Raw genomic sequence first — 21,831 nt, 5'->3', positions numbered from 1 at the left:
ACTGATTAAACACTGATGTATGATTAGTGTGTATCTGGAAACCCCCTCGCCCCCTCCCCCACCAAGGTGGATTCACAACTCTCCAGTCCACCTGTCAGACAAAAGTAGATTAAGTATCTGCTGCCCTTGCCTCTTCACAGACATTCAGAATATACCTGTCAGGAGATTCAGTGACAGGACGATTTTGCCATTAGTACGCCTTGTTGTTATATTTGGTTGCTGTCATGTAGAGAGGCAAGATACACAAAACTGGTTCAATAGCAGTAAGTGCAGAAATAAAAAGAAATTACACAGTCTCGGTCTTTCCTGAACCATCTGGGTCTGATTCTCATTACATTAAAGAGTCTGTGTAATACATTTATACCCACTTTAAGGGGCATCTGTCCCATCAGAGTGATATAAAGGGGCCATGGTGTAAATGAGAATCAGGTTCTCTGTCTCCCAGGTATCTGGTTTCCTATTTTCTTCTTGCTGGCTCTTCCTCTTAAAGAGACATGACTGTGTTACTGCACTGATATCTTACAGTTACTGCTGGATGATTCTTTAGTAAGTGTGTTCAGTACACATTAACTTACCTAATTTGTATGAGTTTATACAAAGCGCTCATTAGAATAATTTAGTCTAGGATATAAATTAAAGACCTATAAAATATGGCCCATATGCTAGTTATCCTGTTTATTCAGAAAACTGGAGCCCCAACTAGACAGACCATTTTCAAGTGAATAGTCTGGTTCCAGTCCAGACATGAAATGATTTATTTTTATTTTTAGTTGATGCTTGCTAAATAAAAATTTCAAATGCCGACAATTCTGGTTTTAGTTTTCTATTCAAGTTTACTCCTGTACGTAGGAAAGGGAGAATGAGAGAATTTATTTTACAGTTGTTACTTTCAATTACTTAGGTGCTGCTCACCAACTGTGATGAAGAGAGCCATATAAGTACCTAGCTAGACAGACAAGTAGAATCCTCCCTATTTTGCATCCCAAAAGAAAATGTACTTTAAAAATATTTGTTCTTGTTGACAGAGTGGTGCTCGAATCAATATTTCAGAAGGTTCCTGTCCAGAAAGAATTGTGACAATAACTGGCCCAACAGATGCAATTTTTAAGGCTTTTTCTATGATTGCATTAAAATTTGAAGAGGTAAGCAAATAAAATAAATTTTTCTCTCTTCAAGTTGGAGTACAAATATTGTCTGAATTTTCTCATGTTTGCTTTAATGCTAAATATAATTTGTTTAATGCTCTATTTATGGCAATGAAAGTGGTTCTGTTTTTATAAATGCTTTTGGCAGTAATACAGAAAGAGAAATAATGCATCAATTTACAAGCTGTTTGATCATTTCTTTTGCTTTTCGTAGACTTTAGGGAAAAGCAATTGCTTCCAGTAATGTGCTCTAATGGTGGAAAAAATGTCTTGGAAATTTCTGGTTCCAATGTGGATTTGATTTGAAAAGAATAATTGCATAACTTAGAACTCGGTTTCAGTGTGAATCAGCTTGATAGTGATGTCAAATTTTTATATCAAAAAGATCATAGATTTCATTCAACTGGAAGATTTTTTAAAAATTATTAAAAGCAAAATATATCATTGCCAATTACCATATTTAGACATCAAATTTTAAAATACAATAAATACACTGAAAATAAATAAGGCAAAAGAGAGCTCCTCTACTGTTAAACATATGCAGACATGTACATACAACGCTGAATGACATCAGCTTTCACAGGACAAGTAAAATTAGACATGCCCAGTACTGGGGTGGGAAACCTCCATGAAAGACCCCAGGGGGCTGTAGAAAGTGTTGGGTGGTACTAATACACTAAGGGTGCTCTTCTGTCTGCATCAGTATGGCTAACTCAAATACCCCACCATGGTGTTAGAAGGCGCCATCTTTCAGATGAGATGTAAAACTGAGGCCTTGTCACATGTGGTGAATAATAAATATTCTTGTAGCACTTTTCTCGAAAGCAAGGAAGTATTTTAGCTAAACTTCAACCCAGACAATTACATTCTGCCTAAGTTCCCCAGTCAGTTTCAATATACATGTTTGCTTTCTTCACTTCCTACCCTAAACTATTGGGTACAGCTCCTGCATGCTATTAAATAGTTGCCATATTCCAAGAGAATTATGAAACACTTTGGTATCTTTTATGAGGAAAGGGCTCCATAAAGGCCCTATGCTGGAAAGTGCTGAGGGATACCTACAAGAAGCTAGTCACTCCCAATCCCCACTGAAATCAGTGGAAACATCCCTCAAATGGCATTCAACAACATACAGAGTCAGGCCTCATAACTAAGACATCATTAAATGCTCTGTACGTAGCAAAGGGCAAGAAAGTTGAGGTTTCAGCATCTGAGATATTTTATTTATTGATTCTCTTGTATTTTAGGTGATATGTTTGTATCTTAATGTGGCAGTTCTTAGTCAAAAAGGTCATTTACATTCATTGCAGCTACAGTAGCTGTGCATTAGGTTATAAAATACCCACATTTGCCTCAAATGTAATTTGCCACTTTTCGATTTAAAAGCCGGACTTGAATGACGTCTGCATCATGCAACCAGTTCTGTTTGCTATAATTATTTTGAAAGTTCCCCAGGGATAAAAATGGGATAATGGAGAACTATAACTCTTGGAGGCATAACGAAGTACTGAGTCTCACAAATTGCAAATGAGCTATAGAAATATCATGTGCTGCTGTTTTAATACATATCACGTCTTTCTGTTTTACGTTTCTTCAGCCATTTATTTAAAACATAAATCAGAATATTGTTTTCTTGCATTTCTCTATAAAATACTTTTATTCTCCCTTTCAGTATTGCTAACAGCATAACTATGGCGTAACAACCCAGAAGTGTGGCTGTACGGGAAGGTATAAATTGCTTGCCAAAGAAAACTCTTTATCAATTCGCTTTCAGGGCATAAATCCTGTTTAGAGAAAAAGCTGGCAGAATTCTAATGCACCCTAAGGAATGCTGGGTTTGTGTGAAGACCCTTTTTCAGGCTAAAATTGTACTTCATGTATAGTGGGAGAGAAGAGAGAGAAATGAGAGTTGTCCTTGTTAAATGTTTGCTGCTTCAAAGTTTGTAATAATAATTTACGTATTTACGTATTTACGTATTTCTGGAAGCCCCAACTTGATATCATGGCTCTATTGCACTAGGTGTTGTCCAGATATTAAGTCCTTAATTAAACATACAGTCCTTGTCCCAATGTGGATCATCCTCACAGCCCTCTTAGCTGCTGCAGAGTGGCGTTTTTGGAATGGGGCAGAACAGGGTATGCACAGGCGTGTGCACGCTGATGATTCCACATAGTTAAAAAATTCAGTGGCAGAGCCAGGATCCGGCCCAGGATAGTACAGTAATCCCAATGTCATTTTGCTGAGGGTGAACAAATTGAGTCATTCATTTCACCAATCGCATGAATATTCACCTAGCATAGTTTAACATTTTTAGTAGCATTTTTGTTTAATTGCTATTCAGTCACCCATCTATTCTCTGCTGTTGCATGCCCTGGCCTTGGAAGGAGAGGTGAGAAGAAACTCTCCCCTCCCCTAGCCTAGAGAAGGGGTATGTGTATAGGGGGCGGGGAGATAGGCATACCACCAGTAGCTGCTTTGGTTTGTTTTTCTTCAATTTATTATGTCAGAAGATGGCCACATGTTCTCATGTGACCTCTCAGCATAAAGAAAATAGCTTTAAAAGGTGTAGACAGTGACATTCAGTTCTTCTCAGAGTACCTAAGCACTTCCAGTTCTCAGTTTATCAGTGTCAAATCAATAGAAACTGCTGACTCACAGAGGTCTTCCTTTTTCAATTGAGGCACTTTTTTGAAAAAAAAAATTGTATTAGCGAACTTCATTTAGTTCATGTGACATCACACGCCCCTTAACACATAGTGTAGCAGTTTTGACATTGTTACAACCATGTTAGCTGTTTGTGTTTGTAGCCAGAGCTCCTCCATAGCATTAGCCAGCTAACCCACATTAAAATAAATTTGTCCTGTATACAGTAGAGTTCAAATGTGTTTTCTAACACCTTGGGGGGAGGGGATGAACCACCTTTCATCCCAGTCATTTGTACTCTAGTAGCACATAGGAGCCACAATAGTGGACCAGGACTCTCCTGTGCTAGGTACCGTACAAATCCATAACCGCAGCAACATGGTCCTTGCCACAAAGAACAACTCCATGATCTTCAGCAGGGCTGTACAGGATTTCACCCTTACTGTGTTTTAAATGATCACTGGATAAATGATCATCCCAACCTATAGAAAATGAGCATAAGACGTTTCCTGATAGGAGCTAATAACTGTTCACCCTTTTATGGTTTTGAGGTTGCAGTAGCTTGTTCTAAATCAGGGGTGGACAAACTTTTTGGCCCGAGGGCCACATTGGGGTGCAAAACTGTACGGAGGGCCGGGTAGGGAAGGCTGTGCCTCCCAAAACAGCCTGGCCCCCGCCCCCATCTGCCCCTCCCACTTCCCACACCCTGACTGTCCCCCTCAGAACCCCTGACCCATCCAAACCCCCCCGCTCCTTGTCCCCAACTGCCCCCTCCTGGGATCCCCTGCACCAAATTGCCCCCTGAGGATTCCACCCCCTATCCAATCCCCCCTGCTCCCTGCCCCGGACTACCCCGACCTATCCACACCCCTGCCCCCTGACAGGACCCCTGGATTCCCACACCCTATCCAATCCCCCCTGTTCCCCGACCCCTGACCATCCCAGAACCTCCGCCCCATCCAACCACCCCCTGCTCCCTGTCCCCTGACGGCCCCCCAGGACCTCCCACCCCAACCACCCCCTGCTCCCTGTCCCCGACTGCCCCCCGGATCTCCCTACCCAACCTTTCCACTGCCATATAAATGCTGCCTCCAGCCCCTTACCATGCCGCTCAGAGCGGCAGGAGCTCACAGCCCCACTGCCTGCACGGCGGTTTGGCTGCATGGGAGGGGGAACAGTGGGGGAGGGGCCAGGGGTGAACCTCCCAGGCCAGGAGCTCAGGGGCCAGACAGGACGGGAGTTTGCCCACCTCTGTTCTAAATCTAAATCCATCCATCCATCAAGTTGGCTAAAATCATTCATAAGTTGTTACCTTCTGGATCAAGGCAGTCCTTTTCCTTAATGCCCAGAGCCTCACCCACTGATGCTTTTGGGCAGAATAAACTATTATAACATTTTTTTGTTTTTGTACTATCTGTCCATCACTAAGTTCTGTGGATTGCATCTGACACAGTGAGGTGCACTGGTGGTTGAACAAAATGCTCTTGGTGCTCAAGTGAATACCAGCTGAATGCTGTTTTTTTGCTTTCAAGATAAAGTTATGTGAAATCTTCATTTCAACACCACAGGTATCTAATTGAGGAGAAACACATCCTGGGAGGACATGAGAGCCCTCAAACAACCCAGTCTTTCTAATACCACCAAATAATCAAAACATACAACCTAGTGTAAGGAAGCCAGGCTTAAAAGAGACTTTTCTGCACTGGTATTGTTTCCTGCCTTTTACCAAAAAGCTTTAACGATCTTTCAAGGCGACAGGCATGTTATTTTCTAGCAGGTTGCTAATGAATTCATATGCTTGCTAAACAAGCGCAGTTTGGATCACACTGATGATTAAAATAGGCACTTTTATCTAGAGGGAAACCAGGCCTATGAAAAATGGCAAAAATCAACATCGATCGTAGAAGTTGCAGCTGGCAAAGACATCTTAGATCACCAAATCTGTATTCCCTTGCAAATGCATGAGATTATCTCCTGATATAGTAATTAGCGGAAAAGAAAAGGAGTACTTGTGACACCTTACAGACTAACAAATTTATTTGAGCATAAGCTTTTGTGAGCTTTTATATATTTATATATAAATCTCCCCACTGTATTTTCCACCGAATGCATCCGATGAAGTGAGCTGTAGCTCACGAAAGCTTATGCTCAAATAAATTTGTTAGTCTCTAAGGTGCCACAAGTACTCCTTTTCTTTTTTGCGAATACAGACTAACACGGCTGCTACTCTGAAACCAGTAATTAGCAGGTAGAGCTCAGTGCATAATGCAGAGAAACATTCCCAAAATGTGTTTGAAAAATGTTGTGAAAATCCATATTTATTTGCAAATATTCACAAAATACTTGCTCAGCTGCATTAGATGGGTAAAAATGGGGGGGAGGGGAATTGTTGGAAGAGTTAATCGGATAATTATCTGATCAGCTTTCATATCAAGTATGAAACCGATACTACACTGATACTAAATTGTCATAGACCAGCTGAGGATCTGCCCAATAGTCTCATAGCTGTTTGCTGAGCACTGAGCTAGAATGGTTCTACATATGGCAGATTTACTGCACAGCTAGCCAGGGTGTGAATCTACCATGCAGCAGCTTGCCATGCAGTAATGTTCCACATGGGCACCACATGACTTGGAGTACAGCTTAGCGTGCAGTATGCCAGCTCTGAGACTTTCAGTGTGCTGTGGCAGTGTCCCTGTGGGATGATACTGCACAGCAAGCTGGTGCTATAGATTCATATCCTGGCTTGCCATGCAGTAGCCCTTACTCTCAGACACTTTGTTGGCTACTGATGGGAGGGATGCTTCGATGGTTAGGCAGCTAGCCTGGTATTTAGGAGATCCAGGTAGAGGTGCCGACTTTGTGATTTGTGGGGGGTGCTTGACCCCCGCTCCTCCCCAGGCCCCACCCCCACTCCACCCCTTCCCCCAAGCACCCACCCCGCCTCTTCCTGGCCCATTCCCCCCCCTCCCTCAAGCGCGTCCTGCCCCTGTTCCTCCCCCTCCATCCCAGCACCTCCTGCTCACCGCTGAACAGCTGATCGCGGTGGGGGAAGAGCTGATCAGTGGGGCTGTGGTGCTGAGCACCCACTATTTTATTTCCAGCCTCGGAGCACCCACGGAGTCAGCACCTATGGATCCAGGTACAATTCCCTGTTCTGCCATAGACTTCCTGTAGAACTGGGGCAAGTCACGTAGTGTGTCTGTGCCTTAGTTCCCCATTTGTAAAATGGGGATGATAGCACTTCCTGCCCTCCCAGGGGCATTGTGAAGGTAAATATATTACAGATTGTGGGGTCCTCAAATACTACAATACTATAACACTAAAACTTCAGTTAGATGGCAGGGGAGTCAGCAGGACTCGCCACACTTCCATAGCTCTTTTGAGCCAGATTCTGCATAGGTGGGAGGCCTCCTCAGCAGAGGTGCTACAGTTCCCCCCATTTCCTCCCTTCCCCTCTCCCCCCCAACACCAGACATGAGCTGGCACTAGGCAGCCAGGAAGCTGGCTCTGCCCGTCAGTGTGCCAGGCATCGCGGTCACAATCAGCTTCCAAGGCTGCTCCTGGCCCAGCAAAGCTATGTACTGCCTCATATACAAATCTGTTGGCAAAGCCCCACTTAGCTCCTAATGAACGTTAGCTGTGTAGGAAAGACAGGGCTGCGCAGATATTCTTGTTACATCAACAGGAACATTTTATCATGGATGTCTAATTTTAAAAGTCACTTTCCAAAACCTAAACAGAATGAAAACATTGCATGTAGCTGCCCAATATTGTCTATTAACAGAGCAACTTGGAAATATTGCTAAATGTTGGCTGAATTTTTTTCCATATGCTAAGAAAATATTTTACTCACTGCAGAATAAAGCAATCACAGGTCTACATTACTGTATAGAACAGAATAGAAGCCAAGTATTCATTTGCCAGCATTTCTTTAATGAAGTTGTTATAAAACTAATCAGCTCTAAACCACTCATGAATATGGCATTATAATTTAACATTAGAAATTTTCTTTTTATGACTACATGTAAATTAAGTGGTGACTTTCTAAGAATGCTTAGAACAAAATGTATTGCTACACAAAGAATAGCTCCCAAAGTTCACCATAATAATGCAAAGTTACGGAGTAAAATACTTAAAACTTAGGCCCTGATTCTGCAAGCGCCTACATGAATGCTTAATTTTAGTCATGGGAGCAGTCCTCTTGGCCAGCAGTGCTGCTCATGTGCGTAAATTAAGCACAGGTGTGTTTGTAGGACCAAGGTCTTGGGGGGGAAATGATCAAAATAAGGATCGGTGTTTAAAAAAGAAAAAGTGGAATGAAGAGTTAGAATTGTGAATACAAAATGTTGTTACTTTAAAATCTGACCTTGTCAATCTGTACTTTATATACACGAGACAACCGGGAAAATAAAGTATATAAGGAATTTATTGGTTGCACAGATAGCATCACCTATATTTAATGTTATCTGACACTTTCCATTATAACATCCTGTTTTCAGTTGCTTATAACTCTGCCAAACTTAAACAATGTAGACTGAAATTTTCCAGCTGGGTGTCTGCCTAAGACTGCATTTTTCTGAGGAAGTTTCATCTAAGTTTAGCAACTAAATTTGGTGAAGATTCCATCTGCACTGAGCATGCTTTATCCACACAGAGTGATTGCTCATGTTCCAGTCCAGGAGTGATTAGGAATTTCCTCACACTTGTTGCTCCTGGCTGCGAGATGCTGCTGCAGTTCCAGACATCAGGAGTGAGAGGAATTCCACACATAGTCTTCCATGGTTTTTTCCCCAGGATGCAAGAAAATATTCAATCTTGGAAAGACGTGATACGTTGTTGTTTATATAGCCAGACTGGCTGCCAATGAGCCAGGCAGATAATATAGCAAGAAACCAGGAAAATTTTGAAACCTGCCTGAACCATGAGAACCCTGCTTGATATCCACTGGAATATTGTTGAAAGTGACATATTCCTGCAGATTGTTGACAAATTGACATTTTCCAATGGAAAAAAATGTTCGTTTGGAAATTTTCTGACCTGCTCTAACCAGGAGCCAGCGATTCCTGAGTTCTGGCCCTTTTCTGACATCCTTGTGGCTTTGGGCATCTCTATGATCCTCTCTTTGCAGTTTTTCCTTTTTTAAAAAACCGTGAGGTTAATAAACAGAGCGGGTGCTATGGCCATAATTACTTGTTTATAAAGTTTGAAGGTGCTGAATGTTATTAATGTATTGGTTCAGATCAAATGGTAGAAATTGCTTATTCAAAATGTGAGAGAGCTTGGCAACCTTTTGTGACATAGGGCTTGCCTGTCTTTAAAGTGAAAGGCATGTTATATATCTGTGGCATACCACCAGCTAACAGCAACTTTGGCAAAGTTTGATGGCATCTCACTTCTAAAAACCTAGTCATGGCATGCATTTGTACAGCACCTAACATGGTGGCATCGTGGTCCATGTCTAGGCTCCTAGACATTGTGGTAATACAAATTTGTATTCATATACAAAAGAATATATATGTATATATATTACACTGTATGTATTTCAGATGCATGCATGCCACAACTTGCTGTAACCTGTATTGCTTTGTTTTGGATTGTAACCTCTTGCTGACAGTAAATATGACATGATGCAGTGTCGATGAGGGAAATTGCATAAGAATTAACCTGTGGCAGGCAGCCATGCCTCATTGTGCTGTGAGTCTGTCAGCTTTTTTTAAGCAAAACAGGGTCAGGCTGGGCCAACATTTAAATGGAAAACCTCTAATGTAAGAAATACCAAAGTACTCCTGGTCATTAGGATATCACTTTCCATTACTGCACTAATGCACCAACATAGCATCAGGCAGCACTGTACTCTTTGAGGTCCTCTCTTTTGCGTGAGAGGTGGAACCAAGGTCCTGATGGCTCATGGTCATTAAAGATCTCATGGCACTTTTCATGAGATTAGAAGTGTCAATCCTGATGGTTTTGGACAAATTATATTTTGGGTAATTACAGTAACTCTGCCAACCTAAATTCTCCCTCCATTAGTTACGATATTTTCCTTCCCTCTAGGTCCTAAGCTCCTGTGTGCTATTAAACAGCTGCTCAACTCCATCTCAGAGATGGGCAAAGTTACCTTAACCTATGTCAAAGGGCTGGTGTGCCTTAATTAGCTAATGTTGACAAAAGTATGTTGCAATGCTCTTATGAAAGATGCTATAGAATTTCACAGTAGCGTTTGTGGCTTTTTATTTCCAATGACATCTAGGATTATGGAATGCTCTCAGCTGTAGCACATTCTATAGTGGGAAGATAAGCATTATAATTTCATTTGTAATAAAAATATTACATTAGGGGATTCCGTTTTGTGCTTGCAAAGAAGAATTTGAATAAGCAAAGCACATTTAACACAAATCTGAGGCTAGCAAGTGGCAGAACTCTAAAATGCTCGATGAAGGGTACAGTAGAATCTCATTGATTAAATGAGATGAGGTGAGATGAGATGAACAGGTGGTTGCTGCTGTGTATGCGATTACCACAGCCATATCTGAATATTTGGATTACATATCTATGACACAAAAGAGTTTAGGAAAAGTTAAGCAGTGTTGAGAATGCTTTGAGATCTGCAGCAAAATTTAAATATGAGAAACTTCAAAATATTTATCAAAATAATAGTTCTTGCTCTCCCATTTCTGTTAACTAATGTTGTTTATTGTTTCTCTGTTGTTTCCTTTGTATTAAAAGTGCTAACAAATATAATGTGATTTGTTAGCTGATCAGAGACTGTCTTTGTGCCTACATATTTCAGCACTTGGAATCAACAGTTCCATTGCCATGATGTCATCGTGCAGTTCATGCTTCCGGGGTGCCACCAGCAGAGCTGGCTGCTTTATGTGCAACAAAGCATGATTAGTTTCCAGCTTACCAATTCTCGGAGAACAGCTTGAGTATTTACTTTGATCCTCTTAAGTGTTAAGAGGAATGACAAATCCTCAATTAATTCTTATTGACATTGTTATTACAGGACATAAATGCTTCAATGACAAACAGCACGGTGACAAGCAAACCACCTGTGACACTGCGACTTGTAGTCCCTGCAAGTCAGTGTGGATCCCTCATAGGAAAAGGGGGCTCCAAAATCAAAGAAATCAGGGAGGTAAGTTCTAGAATTCCAACAGGGGATGCTAGGTAACTTTATGTAGCTAAATGTCCTAATATGTCCACTTAAAGAGTATGGCTTACAGAGTCCTGCCACTATAGTTGGTTCATTGCATTAATGTAAATATTTTGTGAATGGAATGCTAAACTAAACCAGCTGTGAAAGGTGTAAAAAACATCTATAGGCTCATGAAATCTGAGTATCTACAGTGGCATAACCAGTTTTAGAAGAAATTTGTGTTTCCATGTTGCAACCCTTCAAAAAGTAACTCCGACCTTCAAGTGCACAGCTGGCATTTGGATACACATTTGAGAAGAGGAAAAAGAAAGATGCCACGTAGCAAAGGAACAGTTTAACACAGAATTGTTTCTTCAACTTTTAAAAAAATCCATAAATACCTCAAATAATCTAGGTCTTAAGTATTGCTAAGCCTTTTCTAATCTGAGCGTTTCAATTACAGCCTCTGTAGCCAGAAAAAGCGAACTAGTTTAAAGGGACACTGTCCAAGTTAGTAATCATAATATTTGACTTGCCTTGATTTGTCAAATTGGTTTTCTAACTGTATTCCATACTCCCTTTACTCCCCATCCTGCCTCCAATATTATGGCTTCACAGGTGGCCTAATTTCACATATACTGATCCTGAGAAACTCATATAGAATTTTTTAATCCAAGCTATTTCTTAGGACATACCCTCCACCCCAAAATCCACTGAGGCCATAACCTCAGCCCTGTAAGCAGAGGGTTTTATTGTTGTTTTGCTTTTGTTTTGAGACCTTTCCTGGACTTTGCTTTTGGAGCTGCAGGCAGTTGGGGGGTGAAGAAAAACTCCGCAAGAAGATCTTCATGGAAATATGTTCCCCCTTGCAGCCTCCAACCCTCCTCTGGGTTTTAATAGGAGAAGGAGTGATCTGGCATTAAGTGTGTGGGCTCAGAAATCAATAATTATAGCAAAAAATGTTATTGATAACTATATCTTATGATCTATCCATGATGAGAAGTGCTTCTTAACTTCTTAACATTCAGACTGGAGAGCTAAGCCAAATGGGTACAGGTTTATATTTATTTGTTTGTTTGATTAGATAGATTTCAGCCACAATAAAAAATGCCCACACAAAAAGTACTAAGCACCTGAACAATTGATTAATTCTACAGCAACATAATAATGACCAGTCAGCAACATTAAGTACTCATGTACAGGAAATACATCACATAATCATGTCTAGATAACAAATACATTTGAGTTTTCCTTTAGATTAAATCTTATCAGATAGACAGTATTTGGATTACTTTTTAATATTAAATTTACAATGCCAGTTACCAGTTTTCCTCTAGTCACAAACTACCAAGATATTTTTAGATCAATTACCAATTTTATAAAACCAATACATCAACAAAATGTATGCTATCGTGACAAAACATTTGCAGAATTTTTTGAAAGTCAGTCAAACAATTCATAATCAGATATATTCTAGGGGTATTTTGTACCTACTTTTGAACAGAACTTTTTGAAAAATGGAATGTTCATCCTATGGAAAATTCCAATGTTTCTACATTTGTTTTTGTCCTGAAATGGGGACAAAGTGTAGAAATATGCAATATTTTCACAAAAGGAAAGGTTCAAAAAAATTCAGTTTGGAAATATTGAACCAAAAATGTTTGACATTTTTGATCAAAATGTTGATTTGAAATTAAATGTTTTGTTTTGTTTTGCATTTTCCTGTCAAAAAAATTCATTGAAATCTCTTTTTTATGAAAGGTTTTGATGAAATCACATAGTTGGGAAATGTCTTTGATTGAAAAGTTGTGACCAGCTCTAGTTCTGAATATGTTTATTTAGATTAGTGTAACAATAAGTAGGGAAGTCGTCAAAGGTAGAAAGAGCAGTCAGGTGCCCAAATCCCTTGGATGTCCCCTGAATTCCTTCATTTGTTACCAAATTTGATTATTGCCCAAATTGTGCAACCACAGTTGATTCTGGGGGTGATTCTTATTTCTGGGGGAAATTCAACACTTTTGGCCCCCTATTGTAAGGTATTAGGTGAAAAGAACAGTGTGAACTAACTCCTTCTCCCTTTCTGTAAACCTAAAGATAATGGCAAAGTTTTGCTCTCAGTTTCACACATGCCATCCCACTATAGCCAGAGAATTGTAAAGATTAGCAATTTGAGTGATTGAATGGCACAGTTGTAACTGAGATGCAGTATTTGACCCAGAGTATTTTGTACAAGGCCTGCTGGTGCTCTAAAAACTTTGTTTTAAATGATGAGTACTGCCCAAATGAAAAAGGATCATCTGTCCTCTCAAGATGCATTCTAATCTCATCATCACGCAGCACATTGAGCAGCAGCAGTATGACAGATGTTCTTTTATGCTCAATTCTGTACCCAGCAGCAACATGTTGTCTGCCTCAGTATTTTCAAGACTTGATTTTAAAAAAAAAGAGGCACAATGACATGAAAGATTGATCAAATTATGGTGACATTCCAAAGCATATTAGAGAGACCCATAATGGATATTCTGAGTTTAAACAGCACTAGTGAACAGAAGATGTAATCAGTAATTTAATCAGTCTCTGGAAAAAGAGTAAGATGTGTTGTGTATGGCCAACAGCAAACTAAATTAACTCCTTACTGACTGACACAAAATCCATGCAAGGCAAAAACATTTGTATCCCCAAATCAGGATCAGAAATAGATTGTGTGTATAACGTATGAAAATACTAATTCAATAGAAACAGTTTTTGTTATTTTTTTCCCATCAATTGAAAAAGGCTTACAAGATTTTTGCTGGGTTATACCAGGAATGATTTTGGCCTCAAGTCTTTTTTAAACTAAGAACCATTAATGTCAAGATCAAGGAGGGAAAAAAATCTCTGGCTCGTTACATGGTTAGGTTCATTAGTGAACTAGAAACTGATGATGTGCATATGTTTAATCAACACTAATAATAATTTAGAAGTGCACCTGTATTGCTCTGCATCACTGAGATATTCCAGAGTATAAAGCAACCCCAAATTTCATTCAGTAAAATGATCGCAATCATCAATTCATTAAGGAATCAGCCATCCATGATTGGAATTCATTTGGGAGGCTGAAGCTCTTCAGACATCAGCAATTATTTTTTTAATGATCGTCTTAATGATTCTGAAAGTCCTTAGTTTTCATATTTTTTCCATTGTACCTGCAGTACTCTCTGTTTCAGGAAGTTGGGAGACTTCCCAATGTATTCATTTAACAACCATTGATAACTACACTTTCTACCATTGAGAATGCTTGCAAACTTGACTTCCGTACACAAATCTACAGTCGGCAGTTTTATATATATATACAGCATAAAGCTAGCAGAGAACAGGCACGTGTTAAATATCTGTGCTTTATCAGATTATTTGTTATTGGTGAATAAATGGCTTCTAATGTACAGCTGTATTTTTATGACACTGTTTGTTTCGTTTGTTTTTTCTTAAGTCCACAGGGGCCCAGGTACAAGTAGCAGGGGATATGTTGCCAAATTCAACAGAACGTGCTGTAACTATATCAGGCACTCCAGATGCCATTATTCAGTGTGTAAAACAAATCTGTGTGGTCATGCTAGAGGTAAGAGAGCACTTAAAAACATTGAGTTTCATACTGATAATGTTCAGAAATTATATTAATTTCCTCCAAATCCCCTCACTCTCTCTCAAGCCCTGATCCTGTAAGAAGCTGATCTCCCTCAACTCCCAATGATTTCAAGACTAGTTGTCAATGCTCCTGGTGTTTAGAATGCACAGTGCCTCACTGATCAAACCATTAGAGCAGGATCTACTTACCATGAATACAACCCTTCGACACTGATTGTCATTAAAAGTCAACAGCTAGTGGAAAAACACAAGTCCCACCCCAAATCAGGATAAAAAGTAGAAATCTCAGTATTTTTCATGAAACAGAATACCTTGTAACATTTCATGCTGACCTTATTGAAATATTTGGTTTTGATATGGTTGAAACATTTCAATAAGGTCATCATTTTGTTTCTATAAAGTCAAAATGTTTCATTTTTACTTTGTCGCTTTGATTATATTATATTACTATCATCTGCTTTTTTAATATAGTATAATATAACTTTGCCAAAACAAAATGTTCTGGCCTTATTGAAACCAAATGCATCAATAAGGTCTAAACGAAATATTTTAACCTCACCAAAATGAAACATTTTAATAATTTACTGTTGAAAATTTTGACAAAATTAATACATTTCCTCCAAAACATTTCAATGTTGTTGAATTGACATTTTCCAATGGAAAAACATTCTGTCAAAAAAAATGTTCCATTACATCTAGTTCAGTGGTTCTCTAAACCAGTCCGCCACTTCTTCAGGGAAAGCCCCTGGCGGGCCGAATCAGTTTGTTTACCTGCCGCATCCGCAGCTCCCACTGGCCGCAGTTTGCCACTCCAGGCCAATAGAGGCTGCGGGAAGGGCAACCAGCACGTCCCTTGGCCCACGCCGCTTCCTGCAGCCCCCATTGGCCTGGAGCAGTGAACCGTGGCCAATGGGAGCTGCAATCGGCCGAACCTGCGTACTCGGCAGGTAAACAAACCGGTCCGGCCCGCCAGGGGCTTTCCCTGAACAAGCGGCGGACCAGCTTCGAGAACCACTGATCTAGTCAAAAATTACCACACTATGATGCCTGACATCTGACAGTTATTCTTTATTCTAAATATAGTGGGATGCGTGGCATCTCTGATACTACAATCTGATCACTCTTGTCTGGTTAGTAGCGACCACTCCACATCAAAAGAGCATGTAACCTAATAAATATCAATGTTATAAACTATTATTATTGTAAGGACCAAACTTTGTCTTGCAGATAAGGGGCTTCAGTTGGCATTAGATGTGCATAAAGATGTAGCAAAACAGAAAGAAAATATTGAAAACCAGTTTTGGTCTATTAGCCACAGAGAGCTTGGCATGACTTTGTGAAGAACTGATAAACTGTTGGAATATAAAAAATCCATTTCTCTGTGTGTAGAATTTAGAATATAACTTAAAGGGCGTGATTTTGAAAAGGGCTTAATTCTGTCCTTTCACTTCCTATTTTGTTCTCACAGCTTTGCAGATGCAAATAACTGCAGGAAAAATTTTGCATCTCCCATTACTGGCATGTAGTCATTCAACTACCTGCTTTGTGGATGCAGGCAGTAGTCTGATGTCTAAATTATATTAATGACACCCATAGTTATTTGAAGAGACAAACCAGGACCAGAGAGTCATTTTCTGCCTATAGAGCCATTTTCTTTGAGATAAACAGTTCTGAAAATGTAGAAAACAGAACTTGTTTAATTTTAGAGATAATAAACTAGAGACAACAAATCACCAGTCTGAAGCCTTAGAGAAGACAATGATGTAACTGCATTTTGCTTCTTCAAACATTAAAGCGTACATAAAATAAATGTGTTTAATTTGTTCAATGTATTTAATTTGGCAAGGGTCACTGCTTTATTAAAATCAAATAGCCAATAATAGAGAATTAGGATGTGGAAATGTTATTTATTGGTGGTGGTGGTGGTTGATCGCAGTAGTGCCTAGAGGTCAGGACTCCATTGTGCCAGACACTATGCAGATAATTTGAAGCCTGTTTTACAGGATTGTTCCCAAGGCCATTTTGTCTGTCTTAGTCTCTATAAAGAAATATTCATGCTTAGTCAAGTATTTACTGATCACATTTTTATCTACTGACTCTCAGAACAATTTTCTTATTCTGTTACTTGGAGAGGACCCGTCTTACTCCCATTGAAGGCAGTGAGAATAGGCCTACACTAGTCATGGCTTTCCTCTACACTTCTCACTCTGAGTTCAGTGGAATGCAGGATCAGGCCCATTTAATTATCCCCAGAGTTCAATGAGCGTGGTGACTATAGCACAGACTGAAAATTCTTATTTCACTTTTATACTGGGACACTTGGCTGTGTGACAGCGCACAAAGGGTTTTCAGCTGAACATATTATTCTTTTTTAACAGGTCTGTGCAAAGAGAGAACGCTGGGGAGAGTCCCAAAAGATTGACAAGTTTCAAAATTGGCACCTAACTTCCTTAGATCTCATGAAAAGCTAAATTCATTCCCAGGCCTCTTGAATCTTTACCAAATTATTGTGGAAACAAAAACAAACCTGTCTGCATTTTCCTTTTGCCTATGTAATAAGGACCTTAGCCCATTCTCCTGAAGTGAGTGTGAATTTTGCCACTGAATTCAATGGGAGCATGATCTGGGCTCTTGCGAGAATATGCTGGTGAATGGGGCAGAGGCATGCAATTGCTGTGTGAGGTAAACAAAGTAAAAAATGATTTTATGTGAGCTACTTAATTCCACATCTTGCTATGTTTTTGTTTTCAGTCCCCACCCAAAGGTGCCACCATTCCCTACCGTCCCAAACCTGCCTCTGCACCTATCATTTTTGCAGGTGGCCAGGTAAGAGCAGACACCATTTTGGCTTCAGCTGGAAACCACACCGTCTTGGCCCAACCTCAGCCAGCGCCTGTTAGTTTTCACCTTCTATACTTTTTTGCCTGGTATAGTATGAATGTGTTTTATCCAGTGTGGATTGTTATTGCTTGCAGAAAAGGAGAACGCTGTGTTATAAACTTAAAATGAAAACAAGTCAAGGGCTTCTTTTAACTTGTCTTCTGTATTGTTATTGAATAAACCTCTGATACTTGTACCCTATTCATTTCAGTGATGTCCCTGACACTGGGTTGTTTTGTTTTGTTTTTTCTCTCTGTCTCTTCCAGTAAATGCAACATCATAGTTGATGTTGCCAAGAACTTGTCACCTACCATGAGTAGATGCATCAGGAATATTCTGCTTGCTACCTAACAACACATTAGAGCTGTGGTTCTCAAACTTTTTTTTTTCCATGGACCACTTGAAAATTGCTGAGGGTCTCGCCGGACCACTTAATGATCTTTCCAAATGTTGTTTGTACCATTAGCTAACTACTGTAAAGCACTCTGGATAAAAGCACTATATAAAAAAAACCCTTAATAATAATTAACATTTTTTGTTCTACAAATAAAAGCACACAACTCATAGTTTAATATCAGTAGTCTTACCTTTATAATGCAATTAATGTGCACTCTGTCCTCCGCTGTGGCAGGCCCCAAGCTGGGGCTGGGAAGGAGGGGGTTCTCTCCCCTGACACAGAGCTGAGGCTGGGAAGGAGGGCCATCTCTCCCCAGTAGCCACAGCCCTGGAGCTGGGGAAAGTCGCCTCTTTTTCTGTGGCCGCCACAGCCCTGCATGTCCCAAATTCCCTCCACCCTTCTTCTCACCCCACTGCCCCTTCCCACCTACCCCCTATTTCCCCCAAAACCACCAGCTCACCTTATATGTGCATCTTCTCCAGGGTCCAGGCACCTAATTAGTGGAGCCACTCCTGCCCAGCTCCACTAATGAGGTGGGTGGCCCTTCATTCTCTTGTGTGCAGCCACCCAGGTGTGCAGCTTAGGGGGAACTATCTGCAGACCACCTGAATGGAGCTCATGGACCACTGGTGGTCCACGGACCCCAGTTTGAGAACCTCTGAATTAGAGTATAACTCTGTAATCTTCTACAATAGAAAGGAACAAAAATAAGACAATTGGTATTTTGTCAAGATTTAAAATTAGCTTCTGCAGTAAGGAGGTAATTTGTTCTGTTGTAAAGAGACTGGTATCCAAAATCAGAAATGCTTTAATGGAACAAACCTTTTTATTATTTTTTAAGTTGCAGTTTCATCAATTTTATAAAGTAATATAACTAAGTTACCGTATTGATCAGCTTTTACCATGTGATCATAGAGTACAAAGCTTCTGCTTAAGAAATGCTCTTCTAATTTTCAAGTTTTCATAATTTTAATATACCCTAGGGCCCAGTCATGAGTTCCTGGGTAAAATATGCACACAAGAAGTATTATATGCTGTATTATTTTTACTATTATTTCTTACGGTGGTGCCTACGGCCCAACCAAGAATGGGGCCCCTTTGTGGTAGGCATAGTAACAGAGCAGTAGACCATCTCTGTCTTGAAGAGGTTCTACCTGTTCTGCACAGCCTGTTTTATACCATATCCAAAGCTTTGTTGTTGTTTGCTTTTTTACATGGTGGAGGTTTGGCTGTTCCCCCCACATCTTGCTGCCCCTTCAAGCTATATGACCATGGTTCCCACCCACTTTCAGCCTTTCTATGGTGTTTTCATACAATGTGTCTAGTTCTTCCCTTTGGATATTGCCTTGAAATAGGCATACTAACCTGCTGCTTCATTGCAGCTTGCCCTATCATCATCTAATGTGGAGAAAGGCAGCTGTTGATAAACTGACATCCCAACAATACACACAGCCAGTGGACTATCTAGACGTGCCACTGATATGATGTGTGAGCTGTTGTGCCAACAGTTCACCTTGAACACCATTTCTCCACAATCGGTTATGTTATGGCCAAATGAGAGGCCTTCCACTGATTGTTTTCAGAGTGATGTCCTAGAGTGTCAAATCATCCCCTCGCTTGGAACTATATGAGAAGAGATGGCATCTGTAGCTGCCGTAGCACCCATTTGGAGCACCTCGGGGTTCTGCAGAGCTGCTGGTTCATAGGAAGGCTGATGGCTACATCTCATAAGTGCATCAAAGAGCAGGTCAGGCCATTATGGATTAAAAGTTTTCCCAACATCATTATTCGATAATGCTAACTAGCCACTTTACAAAAATTTTAATGTCCTTTATATTGACTCTCCAGTTACAGTCATGGTTGGCAAAAGTATTTTATGGTAAATTTTGAGGAAAAAAAAACCTAACTCAATATTAATTCCTCCTATCCAGGTCTGCTGCTCTTACTTTGACTGGTTTTCTTCAGAGTAAGATACCTACTTTCTTAATTGATAGAATTGAAATTATTTTTCCAGAATTTGATCTCAGTTGACTGTGAAAGTTCACAGAGTAAGTTACGCAAGACATATATTTTAAGTTTATAGTGTGGTGTTCTCCTTTAAAGCAGATGTATATATATTCAGTGATGCACAGTAGCAGTGTTGTAAATGGTGTTACCATCAAAGATTGTCTCAGTGCATAACAAATTACTCAAATAAAAGAATACTAAAAGTAGGCACTAGAATGCTCTCAATAGTTGGAATAAGTAATTGAAATTCTGTCTTATATAGTGTAACAGATCACTGTATTCTAGTCTTTTTTAGTTTTATAAATCACACAAAGAAAACAGCTGGGTGTTCTATATTTTTATTCACATGGCCTAATTCAATCAAGAAAAAAATAGCTGATTCCGATATTTTGTGTGCACCTTTGAACCTGTAGTCTCTCCTTTATTAGGCAAATTCTTCAGTACCTTAGAAAATGGTAGCGGTGGGCTTGGGAGGTAGCAAGGAAAGGATTTCTCATGGATTTTATTTCTAGTGTCAAAATATAGTATATGCATTATGTTTTTGATAGTGTAATAAGAAATCCTGATTACAAATTAATATTGAAAACAAAATAAAATAGTATCAGCAGTGAAGAGATGCTGGATGGGGTCACTCTCCCTTCCTGTAGGTTTCAGTTCTAAATTATTTCATGGTTAAGCTGAAAGATTTGGGGTTTGTTTGTTTATATTAACTATACTCTGCATATCAAACTACTCTGGAAAAATCAAATCCTACTATTATTTGACGAGATGGGATTTTGCATGGGTTTTGCTGCTTTAAACATTTTTTTAATCCTCTCTGTCTTTTTCTCAGTATAGTATTAAGTAGCAGAACAGAAAGGAAGGTGAACACAGTGCTGCCTTTCTCTTAGCTCAGATCCGTACTGAAATCCAGCATATGCAGTTGGGTTTTTTGTTTTTTTAAATAATCCGAAAGCACCACCCATGTCTGAAAGAAACAAGGTTTTGTCTCATTTGTCTACCCATATTTTTTGTATATTACCCTATCCCAAAAATGCACACTTCCAGCATTGTCTCTTCAGGGACAGACTTTGCCCTGACTTACTCTTCATTCAACCTCAGTTACTTCACAGGCTGTAAATCAGGGCAAATTTTAGACCCAGGGGACCAACCGTTCCTGCTTTCATTGAAGTCAGTGGCAAAATTTCCATTGATTTTATTGGGAGCAGGATCCCATCCCTGGTTTGTAGATTAAAGCGACCATTTCCTCTTTCCATGCATTTGGTCAATTATTTTTATTTATTATTTCTGTTTCAGTAACTCCCAAAATGTGCTTGGCTTGTTCCAACAATGGAAAGGACACAGTCCTGCCCTGAAGCGTTTTACAATCTGAAGTGCAAAGGTGCTGGAACTAGTGGTGCTGGGGGTGCTGCCACATCCCCTGGTTTGAAGTGGTCTCCATCATATGCAGGGTTTACAGTTTGGTTCAATAGGAAATCACTGTCTGAGCCAGGAATCAAACCCAGGTCTCCTGCTGGCTAGTCCACTGCTGGCTCTCAGCACCCCCACCATAGAAATTGTTCCAGCACCTCTGCTGAAGTGTGCTGTTTCTACTATATTTGAAATAGAGCTAGGCTCAGACTGAACACAGCTGAAGTCAGCCAGAAGGTCAAAGGTATAGTGAGGTGCTTTTCAGTCCAAATGATTTGCCCACAGAATTAAACCCCAATCCAGCAAAATATTTAAGCACGATATCAAAGGTTCTACTCTCATGCTTGAAGATAAACACCTGCATTAGGTCCTGACCCAGCAAAACAATTAAGCACATGCTCACTTTAAGCATGTACTTAATCATAGAATATCAGGGTTGGAAGGGACCTCAGGAGAATTGTGCTTATGTCTATCCCTCTTCAGCAAAGCATTTAAATATATGCTGAGCTTTAAGTATGTCCTTAAATGACACTGCTCTCGGTGGAACTGAAGCATGTGCTTTTGTGTTTTTCTGGCTCAGGGC

General features: G+C 40.0%; 1 protein-coding gene across 19 annotated transcripts in view; it reads left to right on the top strand.

The window, feature by feature from the left end:
• LOC119850530 (poly(rC)-binding protein 3-like) overlaps nucleotides 1-21,831 on the top strand; it is a 685,847-nt gene that overhangs the window by 621,815 nt on the left and 42,201 nt on the right. For all 19 annotated transcript variants that reach the window (XM_043508589.1, XM_038388664.2, XM_043508587.1 and 16 more), the window contains 4 exons: nucleotides 1,026-1,142; nucleotides 10,799-10,930; nucleotides 14,400-14,528; nucleotides 17,306-17,449. In XM_043508589.1, the coding sequence (XP_043364524.1) occupies nucleotides 1,026-1,142; nucleotides 10,799-10,930; nucleotides 14,400-14,528; nucleotides 17,306-17,449 (522 nt within the window). The remainder of the gene's footprint in view (nucleotides 1-1,025; nucleotides 1,143-10,798; nucleotides 10,931-14,399; nucleotides 14,529-17,305; nucleotides 17,450-21,831) is intronic.

This window comes from Dermochelys coriacea, chromosome 2 (assembly GCF_009764565.3).
Source record: "Dermochelys coriacea isolate rDerCor1 chromosome 2, rDerCor1.pri.v4, whole genome shotgun sequence".
Taxonomy (NCBI): Eukaryota; Metazoa; Chordata; order Testudines; family Dermochelyidae; genus Dermochelys; species Dermochelys coriacea.
This window is presented reverse-complemented; position numbering and strand designations above follow the sequence as displayed.